The 11,198-nt window shown below is 36.9% G+C and overlaps 2 protein-coding genes across 2 annotated transcripts in view; both read right to left on the bottom strand.

Annotated features, from left to right (window-relative positions):
- LOC140929607 (neuronal pentraxin-2-like) overlaps window positions 1-7,814 on the bottom strand; it is a 9,454-nt gene extending 1,640 nt beyond the window's left edge. The window contains exons 1-4 of the mRNA XM_073379357.1: window positions 7,710-7,814; window positions 5,211-5,423; window positions 4,149-4,383; window positions 2,762-2,877 (exon numbers count right to left, since the gene is read on the bottom strand). Of these exons, the coding sequence (XP_073235458.1) occupies window positions 2,762-2,877; window positions 4,149-4,383; window positions 5,211-5,421 (562 nt within the window). The 5' untranslated portion in view covers window positions 5,422-5,423; window positions 7,710-7,814. The remainder of the gene's footprint in view (window positions 1-2,761; window positions 2,878-4,148; window positions 4,384-5,210; window positions 5,424-7,709) is intronic.
- The window catches only part of LOC140929608 (neuronal pentraxin-1-like), a 36,042-nt gene extending 25,457 nt beyond the window's left edge, over window positions 1-10,585 (bottom strand). Inside the window, exon 1 of the mRNA XM_073379361.1 lies at window positions 10,489-10,585. The gene's annotated coding sequence lies outside the window, so the exon portion shown is untranslated. The remainder of the gene's footprint in view (window positions 1-10,488) is intronic.
- Window positions 10,586-11,198: the final 613 nt, after the last annotated feature.

Raw genomic sequence — 11,198 nt, 5'->3', positions numbered from 1 at the left:
AAGTTTTCATCGAACTAATAACGAATCCCTCAAGTAGGCTAGGCCAAGGACTTGGAGGATTTTTTTACCGTCGTCCCGGTGGAGTGAGTGGGGAATTTAAGATAGTTCACTATGGTAGGCTGGGACGGTCGGATGCGTATACGGGCGGCCTGGGGCCATGACGGTAACAAGGCGCGAAAATTTTCAATTCAAGATCGGACAGCGAAATAGAGGACGGTGAAGTCATGTGCGAAACTCGCTTCTAATTTCTTTCGCAGATGGCTTAAATACTGAAGAAAAGTTGGACCACTATACGTTTCTGGGAAACTGCCCACCTACCCCTCCCCTGAGACAACGTTAACACTTGCTTCTCACTTAGGGCTAAATGTTGGCTTAGGGGAGGGGTAGGTGGGCAGTTTCCCAGAAACATATACTACTAAAAAAAAATTCACTTGTTTAAAGCATTCTAGACATTGAACATCGCGAAAATGAATCCAGTTCGACTAATTATTTAAGTTCGACGTCTGAATCAACCCCGAACTTACATCACTTTGGTCGACCTAAATAGGTATTAAGTTCGGTACATGAAAAGATGGACGCTTGACCTGGGCCTTACCTTTCTTTTCGGCAATTTTCCTCTGCCACGACACTAGGTAGAAAACAAACAGTCGCCATGCGGCCGCGAGCTAAGTTATGAATGAACTCAGACATTTTTCCTTTTTTTTTCATTTCATCGCCGGTAAATCAATGAAAACACAAGCCAAGGCATATTTAGCCTGCGTAGCAAGCGTTTCCGTGCTATTTTAGAGAGTCAAAGGCCGCGCACCAAAACCGAAAATCTCGTTCATCGGTCTTTCTTTGCTCCGAAACAGCACGGAAACGCTTGCTACGCAGGCTAAGGCATATTTAACCCATTAGTTACTCAGTTTTAGAAGAAAAGAGACAATAAGTATGCATGAACTCTTATCGGTTTCACCGTTGTCTTTACGATGATAGCCTGCGAACGGCAGACGTTTCTTCTCGCTCATCGACGCTGTGGGACGTTTCGCGAGGAGGAACGTCTGCGACTCAGCGACAGAAATTCCATACTGATGACGTAAATCAATGTTTACATAATAAATCCGGTAGTCGTGGGTTTCCAAATGCAAATTTGATCAATTTTACATTTCTCCTAGTCGATTTTGGAAAAGTGTGGTGTTCACCTGCGAATGAGCTCCAGCAAAACTTAAATGCTTCTTCTAGAGAAGACTATACTCCACAAATATTGACGGTTTTGTGAGAGATTCATCGCGTTTGCATTTGACCTGTGTGGCCTTTTGTCTTTTGTCCGTCTTTTGTAAACAATAGCTAGAACTATGAAACTATTCCGTCGACCAATTAGCGCTTCTGACCGGATTCCGGACAGATTTTGCGTCATCAGTATGGAATTTCTGTCGCTGAGGCGCAGACGTTCCTCCTCGCGAAACGCCCCTCAGCGGCGATAAGCGAGGAGAAACGTCTACCGTTCGCAGGCTGTTACGATGAGAAAGCCGGAGAAAACATACTGTCCCAGAGGAACGACGGTAAAACGTCACGCGTGTTTTGAGTGACGTGACAATATCCAACCGTCCCAGGCGACCGTAGTGACCGATCTTAAAGTCCGTACTGGACGATGATACGCGGTTGAGTCACTTGTTTTTCCTTAGCTGTTCCAGTTCAGTACTGGCATCTTGTTATTCTCGATAATTCTTTCACATATTAAATCGTCTTCGCTGCCAAATGAATGTAACGACTCTCCGAAGGTTGTTAAAATGAACCCGGACAAACTCAAAGAAACAGACTTGATAACTTAAATCATGCTCTACAATACCCCATGATTCAAATTTAGCTCACAATTTCTAGAATTCCGGTAGACAACAGTTCTGGTCAGAAATTTCTAAATACATTTACAAAACCAATACTCCCCTTTTACCTATCATCCATATGGCTGATGGTTGGGGTGTGATGGTCAGTTGTTTAGTGCTTATTTCTTAGGATCGAGAAGCGCGGGTTCTTTGTGTTATGTTATTGCCGAGTTCTACAGAGTCTTACTCCGTCCAAGGACCTATTCCTCTAAAGTACCACTAACTTTTGGGACTGGAAATCAAATATTCAAATCAAAATCTAAAGGACAAAAGTGCGGATTTTTTCCAAAAATATGGTCCATTTTGTTTTGTTAACTAAATAGTTTATTCATATTAACTGCACAAGTATTAAAACCTCGATCTTGAATATAAACAATAGCAGCTTTCTAGGCTCCTTAATCCTCGAGACTTTCGCCCAACCACAAGATAAATATAACTTCACTTTAAGGGTGATGGAATGGGAGAATGCCAAGTAACACTCTTTGTTGGAGAATCTGCATGGGTGGATCTTCGTGCGATAATATCATTGATTGGGCGTAAAGGCATTTGAATTCACTTGAGTGTGATGATCTGAGGGCCTGTTTACAAGGAGGTGGGGAACCCCAGGTAGGTGAGGTAACCCGCTTAGGTGGGGTAACCCGCCTGTCCATATAATCTTGATTTTTAATTTGATCACCTTTACATGATAGGTGGGGTGACCAGCCACATGTTACCTCAGCTATCTGGGGTCCCCCAACTCCACGTAAACAGGCCCTAAAACGGCCTCATTCTTCAAAATTAACATGATCATTATCATCATCATCATCATCATCATCATCATCATCATCATCATCCTCGTTAGACATTATCATTATATGTCACTTTGTTAAAGTTCTTAGAATCAAAGAAACGCAAGTCACCTTGATCAATAAAAGACTTCTTGCGTGTTCCATTTACGTACACCTCCCATCCGTCTATATCCATTGTTACGCAGTAGTTGGTCCACTCGTTAAAACGTACGAAAACATTGAAAGTGCTATTAAAATATTCAAAACTAAAAGTTGGTGATGCGAGCTACATAGAGGATATTTACATGGTCGCTCGGTGATAGAAAATTCCCCTTCGAAAGTTAAAAAATATTTCTCAAGTAAGCGCAGTGAACGAGTGAAATATTTTTTTCAATACGAGAAGAGACATTTCGTATCTCCAAACTGCCACATAATGTTCTGTTTATTGCATAAACACTAATGAAATACCAAACCATTTCAGTTAATAGTTTTTGCTGTGAAAGGTGTGATTTATTATGTGGTCATAGCCACGGTGACCTTTTCACGTGTGAAGATAACAGGTTATTTTCACATGTGAAGATGTCATGTTTTACGAGATATTTCTTTGGCGTTGATATAATAAACTGGGTTTATTATTTGAGTCAGTTATTTTGCAACGTCTAGATGTTAGCTCTTTCGAAGTCTTCTCATTCTTCGCCTTAGCCTAAAACGAAACCCACCGTTTACATCCGTAGATTGATTGACAAAACATGCCACAGAAATGTACTGGCGGTACCTTCTAATATTTCATCCTGTTCTAGTGGGTACAAATACACTTGTCAGTGTGCAACACACGAGCGAGTCACCATGTGCGAGTGAACAGTGAACATTTCCCACCATAAGCTACCACATTCTTAAAACAACTAATTTTTTTTCCAGCAATTTAAAGGCTTATCGCTGAAACAACTCATGGGCGACTGCTTCCTCTTCCTTGACAGAGGTGATTGTTGCATTTTCTCTATTTTTTAAAAACCTGTTTCAAGCATTCCAAGCACCTAAGGTATGGATCTATGTCTTTGTTCACCATACATACTAGACTACTACGAAGAATTTTCAAAGACAACCGCTTAGACGTGCGCTTAAATTTCTTCTCCAAAGACACCCCCTAGCCTATGGTTTGATCCTCGTAGGCTGCCTGAACGATCGCCTCATGCATAAAGGGTCCGACGTAGTTGTTAGTCTTGAACTGTTTATATTATCAACGTTCAGTGTAGAAATGTTCCTAAGTTAAACATGAGATGCAGCCCGTACAGCATTCTTCGAGTATTAAAGGGAGGGGGATATTAGGTTCTCATGTGTATGCATGACTATGATCTGTCCAATATCTGAACGTGTTGTCGACCAGAACTCAACAGACGTCTATGACAAAGTGTAACAAATCACAAATCACATGTAAACTCACAAAAATACATGTAAATGACTTGACCTTCAAATAACAGCATTATTCATAGTTAAGACCACAACAAACATTTTTCATTACCCGTATGCACCTCCCATTTCCATGTAAAGCTTGTCAGATCGTCGGCCCAAGCAAAACTGATAGCCAAGAGTGCAGACAACAGTCTCAGAAAACAAAGAGGAATCTTTAAATTTGACCCAGGTACATGAAGTTAATTCATCCAATCGCTCATTCAAGCCTTCAACTTCAACTTCAAGGTAGTCAGTTGTTGTAGGACGTTCAAACAAGAAACCCTCTGTTTTGGCTGACTCACAAGCTATAAAATAGGAACATGCCATACTACAAATTTAGAAAATCTCAGGTAACCCAGCGTAGTGAGATTAATGTTTGCAGATGCGAGGCTTGCGAGGAGTTTTGCTTTGTTTTGTTTTTTAATAAAGTTAAACTCGTTTGAAAACTGAAACTGGTGTTGTTACCGGTGGAGTCCTGGGCCCACTTTGTTTTACTCAGGCACAATTTTATGTTTTTTTTTTTTAAATTAAAAAAGAGTCCTTTTTTAAGGGAAATTAAAACAAAGGTTGATTAAAAGTTGAGTTTTCCTTCCTTGTTTAGTATCCCAACTATATTCAATAAATCCCCACTACAGGTGTATACGGAATATAAAACAAATTCGGTGGAGGCTGGGGTACACCTTGTTTGATACCACAGATCATGCTATTTAAATCTTATGTGCTAACTAGATGGTTAATTCTAGGAGGGAGAGGTCATCTTAACTGTGTAATTTTGTTAATTTGTGCCGCGGCTAGTGTTGCGGGATCGCCATTCTAATTCTTTACGGGACCAGCAATGATCTGTTTCATGCATATATTTATTTTGTTTATTGCATTTGCTGATGTAAGAGACCTTCTCAGACTGCTAACAATCTGCATGTGAATTATTATAGCAAAGTTAAAGAATGTTATTATGGAATAGCTTGTTAAATTATAGCTAGAACCCATAATTTACAGTGGCCCGATTGATTCCATGTCACCTAAAATCACCTTTGATTCCAGTGTATGTGCGCAAAGAAAGGATATAAAGTCTAATTTGTTTTTAGGTTACTTGGTTAAAGAGAATAATACTGTGAAGTAAAATGTTTCTTACGTTCACAAGGCTCCATAGAGGCGAGTTTCTTTTTCAATTCTTCCACTTTTTTCTTGAGCTTCCTAACACGAGGACCTGTATGGATCACTTTAACTCGGCCTGCCTTTTTAGGTTTTGTCATTCGCCCTGCATGGACTCCTGATTTGATCTGCTCCAGTAAGGTAATCAGCATCACAAAGGCAACAAAGGAAATCAACTTTTTAGCAACCATGTCTGTAATATCAAAAATAAAAGGAATGAAACTATAAATTTTGATTAATAATGATACAGAGAAACATAAACATGCAAAAACTAACGGGAAAATGTTCCGACGTTTCGGCGATCTCATGTCACCATTATCAAGGAATGGGAAATAAATAAATATGAGTTCAAAAAAATTCCTCTAAATTTGCATAAATCAAATAGAGCTAGACAAATACTTTAGCCCTTATTGAATCTGTTTGCGTTTTCAAGCGTGGTCTTAACGCTATTCAGACCGGGCTTCTTCTTTTTTTTTTTTTAGGTTCCTGCCATTGGAGGGGGGGTAGGAGCTACGAGGTCCCCCCCCCCCCCCCCCCGCCACTATAACTTCAAAGCCGCTCATCCTACGGCCAGCAAAATTAAACACAACAATGTACTCATCATTTACAACTTCTGGGTATGAGTTATTTGAGACAATGGCGTAATATGACGTCATTATGTCGCCTTATTGTTGCATTTAGTGTCAAAATCCAAATTTCCCTCAAAGTAAAAATAAAGCGAAAAAAACTTAAATAGTAATGTCTCTGATAAAATCAAGGAAGTTGGCTAACACACAAATGATCTTTAACAATAGCAGTGATGTCAGGATGACTTCATTTATTACTAAACAATGATTCGGAAACATCGACGCCATCTTGAATCCACCATTTTGAATTATTTAAATGTATTTCATTTTACTTATTAAAAAACGCGTATAAATCGAGGTATTTTTTTAACGGAAAAAATTATTCTGAGTATAAACGGATGCATAGGAAGCCAAAAATATATATATTTCAGCAAAATATGAAATTTCGAGGGATTTTTTCAAAATGTTACAGCGTGGTCTTTATTGCAGTATTTGCGCACAGAAGATGACAACTACGAATGCAAGAATAGACGCCCACATGTTGAAAACAATTAACAATAAAAATATTTTCGTATCTATTGATAACGGTAAAGGTTACTTTAATTTATATCGCTGGTTTTTGTTTTAAAATCAAGGTCTTTCGAGATTTGCAGTATAATAATAATAATGTATAGATTTAGCCAGGGCTAAAAGCGAGGCTCCCGCATAATAATAACAACAATAAGTAATGGTAACAGGACTGAGTGGAGTCCAATTCGGTCTGTAATCATACGAGTGATTAACAAAATCGGACGACCGCGTGCGCGCGTGATGGCGCGTACTGTCCAATTACTCAGGCATGACGCGTACTGTCCTATTAAACTGTCCAATTAAGGCTGAAATCAGGGCAGTTGAGAGCCAATCAGATTTGACAATTTTGTTATAGTTGTGATTATGATTATGATTATTATTATTATTACTACTACTATTATTCGTCAATAACGTTTTGAGAAGGCTATTTAATTTTCCTCTTTTTTTCAAGTAATTTTCATATTAAGAATGCAATCGACCTGGAAAATAGGTTTTTTTTAAATCGAAATGGATTGTTTGAATTGAAATGAATTTTTTTCTAATCAGAATTAAGTGTTTTTGTTAAAGAAAGGAATTGTAAATAGTGTTTTGACGGAATACTTTTTTTTAAGTGAATAATTGTAAATAGGATTTTAATAGTTAGCATTGTTATCAATAAAATATGTTCATTATAATAATAATAATAATAATAATAATAATAAATATTGTCATTATTATTATTATTATTATTATTATTATTATATTACTAATTTCATTTATATTTATGTAAACAAGGCATTGTCAGATTCTTCTTTATTTTCCATTTATTTCTCCACGATTTTACACTCGCACGACAGGGCACAAAGTTATGTTCCAAAAGCCCCCAAAAGTGACCTACATGTAAATTACATAGTTTGGACAAAAAAACATTCCTTATCTTTTGTTCTCGAGACATTTCAACTCCACAAGTCGAAATGGTTAGTCACTTTCCGTTTTATGATGTGAACACTAAAAAGCATGCACAAAAAAATACGTGCAGGATATGAATATGATCTTGCGTAACAAAATGTGCAATAAGTATACTAATTTTAAAAAACCTCAGAGTAAAATTTTAAAGGTAAATCGAATATTTCATTGGAGCCTTGCTATCAGTATTGATGCAAAATAGTACACGTGTTAGGTTACGCAACAGAAAGGTTGTAACATATTCCCAGTAGAGGGTTGTTGATGGCCGATAAAATGTACAACTTTGAGGCTCACGGATTTCACATTAATCGTGAAAAAGTTAATAATAATGATAATTATTATTATTTTTAAATTTGTACTTATATATATTTAAGACATGCATACCTTTTTATCCTTACCTTTTAGCTTCTAAGTAACTCTTGAACGAGATTGTTGGTTCTTAAGCGCTACCTGATAAAATGCCAAGTACGGTATGATGCGGGAGTTGTAGCTACTCCCCTTTTCTTATGTCACAGATATTCTTGATGAAATGCGTTCTATCTAAGGTTCAATAGATTCCCACGGAAACGGAATCGGAAACGGATTGAGCGTCGATCGACAATTGGCGGAATACAGTGAATTTTATAATGACATCGCCAGAAAGAAAAGGGTTACACCCACGGAACGGAAAACAATCCTAATAGATACTATCTATTAGGCAATCATCTCTTGGCTTCAGGCAGTTTTAATCAGTTTTCATTTGAGGATGGTAAAATTTGTAATGAAAATCGTACCTTACAGGGTGTATTTGACTTATAGGTTTTGGCGGTGAAGTTAGCAAATGATGTTCTATTCATGGAAAATAAGATACAACTAAGATAACCTTTCTAGTTAATAACAAATGTGATAATTTATGGTCGTCTTAAACATCCCGCTTTTTCGAGCCAAGAACTCTATCATTACCTTCATGAACATCTCTATAAATATTTACTTACAGCTCGGTTAAATTTCGGTAAAATTTATATGGTAGAGCAGTTTTACACCATTTGTAAAGTGCAGCGTAATTCATATTCATATCACCAACTTCATGCTTATCAATTAAACTTTCAATGTATAAGTTCAGCTAAGTGCAAAACACGGTAACTATCGAAAATGCTTATAAATTTCAATGAGGATCTTTTTACTGACTTCCGAACCTTAGAAAAATTCTTTTAGCCCGTTCAGCAGTTTAAAGTCTAACTTGTAAAGTATTTCTTAACAGATACCTAGTGAGGATTTTAGGTTTTTACCTTGGATTTTTTAAGAGGAACAGTTGTCTCACAGCAACGTAAAAAAACTTGAGGGTGAAATTGAATTCAAAGCAAATCACTGCCTTATAACGGGGGTACATGCAAAAGCCATGTGCGATATTTTATTTAACTAAGAATTTAAAGGTTTTTATGCTTGGACTGTACTGATGGATTCATAAATAGGCATTTAAAATAAAGCTTCTTTGTCTTATGTCAACAATTCTTGAAATTGAAAAGCAAAACACTTCAAAGGGCTGACACAAAAAAAAAAAGTGCGATTAATTAATTGAGAGAGCCCTAAAGCATGTTATTATCACCATCAAACAGCATTAGACTTCTTCCTACGTCAGGTCTTCTTAATGAATTGCGTTCTTTCTGAGATTCCACAGATTATAACAGCACAGATTTTGCGTTGATCTTCAGATCTCTAGTCGTTGGAATACAACGAATTTGCTTCACACGCCTTTAACTGGTACCAAATGTCTGAGGCCATCTATACTGAACGGTCCTACTGAGCTATTACACGCTCAAGGGATCAAGAGCATGATGTTAGCGTGTATGGTCTAATACCATGAGTATTTTGTCACCATCATTTTATAGGGAAAATCCCCAGATCATAGCTGTCATGATAAAAAACGACGCAAGTTTTTGGAATCGAGCGACCATCGACCGACGTTCGAGCACTATCATCCAAGTTTTCAGCGGTCACAGATTTCATCAACTCCTACATAACCGGCCATCAAGTTGCTATTAACTCATTATTAGAAGTAAATCGTTCTTCATTGGCAACAGTATCAAGAGGTATTCACCAATGCTCATCCTCAAATGTCGTTCAAGAGATCTAGAACATTTTGCTCAACAATGTTGCACATGGCATCATTTTCTCGGGAAAGCTTCTTTTTATAAATTCAGCCTAGTGCAAGTCACAGTTCATATAGCTGCACATAGTTTTAATGAGGGTTTATTATCATAGGGTAGATTGGTGCTTTAAGACTTGTGAACCTAACTGTTACACTAATTCCCTCTTCCCAATTTATAAGGTTTTAGTCTAACTTGTTCGGTATTGTTCGCACAACATAACAATATTGACGGTGAAATTAAAAAAGCAAGACACTATCATTATTATTATCATTATCATTATCATTATTATTATTATTATTATTATTATTATTATTATTAATATTATTATTATTACTATTTGATGAGGTGTAAAGGGGCCGTAACATGTTTGATTAATTGTGAGAGCCCTAAAGCATGTTATTACCATCAAGCAGCTTTAAAATTGTTCTTAGTAGGCAAGAATAATAATTGGGCTTTTTTCTGAGGTTCGAAAGATTTCCCCAGTGACAGATTTTAAGTCGATCTTCAATTGGCATAATACAACGAATTTATAATCAGAAGAAGAGAGTCAAACCTAACGAAGGAAAAAAAAAACTCTTAATACATACTATCTCTTTCTGCAATCCACACTCCTTGTAAAGGTTAACATCTTTTATCAGATTTTATCTTATGATAAAATTTACGCCAAAACTAGGGTGTGCGCTTTTAAGGGTGAATTTGACGCTTTTTCTGTTAATTTCCTTTGATAACTGTTCTTTGCATTGGAAATGGGATTACGTTTTTATTTAATAATGAAGGCGATCGCAGTATACCATGATCATGTTTTAAGGGCTTGTTAGCGGAAAAAAATATCCCAATTTCCAGCTGAAAAGCAGAAAGGTTTTTACAACACCGCTGTTCGATATTAAACACTACAGAAATTCAAATCAATATCAGAAAACAAAAGCCAAGAATTTGGGTGTCATCATGGATAAAACCTTGTCTAGCTTTGTCTTTCACTGAACATATCAACGAAATGTGCAAAAAAGCCAGTTATACCATAAGATCAATTGGTCGTATTCTAAAGTACCTTCCTTCCGATGGATTGAAAATGTTAGTGTCTGAACTCCCTTGTGATTTCCAGACTCGACTATTGCAATAGTCTCTTATACGACATCCCAAAATACCAGAGAGATAAGTTACAAAGAATTCAGAATACCGCAGCTCAAATGATAACAGGAGCCCGCAGTTCTGACCACATAACACCTATATTAAGGAGCCTGCGCTGGCTACCTGTGGAAGCAAGGATTAACTCTAACATTCTTCTTATCACATATAAAATCTTAAATGAACAATCTGCTGAATATCTGGAACCTCTGATTGAGGAATGTCATCCATCAAGAGCACTGCGATGGTCGTCCCGTTCGCTATTATGCACCCCAGCCATAACTGATCCAAAACATATAGAGGACGCGAGTTTTCCACTGCAGCACCTCAGCATGAAACACCATCCCAGAATACGCCAAAAATGCAGACAACGTTGCTACATTTAAAAGAAAACTTAAAAAAAATTGTATTCACGAAATATTTCCATTGATTTTTATGCTTTACTTTTATTTATTTATTTATTTTTTGTTTTATATAAATTTCTATTTAGAGTGAGTGTTGTTTTGATAAGAGTAGTTTTCGAAACAAGTTTCACCGTTTGATGATGATGATAAAAGATCATCGAAACTTTAACTTTCCTTCATATCGTTGACGTTTGATTTTGAAAAAGTTTTCTCTTGTAGTTATGATTAA

Source organism: Porites lutea, chromosome 3 (assembly GCF_958299795.1).
Source record: "Porites lutea chromosome 3, jaPorLute2.1, whole genome shotgun sequence".
In the NCBI taxonomy this organism is placed as follows: Eukaryota; Metazoa; Cnidaria; class Anthozoa; order Scleractinia; family Poritidae; genus Porites; species Porites lutea.
The sequence above is the reverse complement of the archived record's forward strand: the minus strand, read 5'-3'. Positions and strand labels throughout refer to the sequence as shown.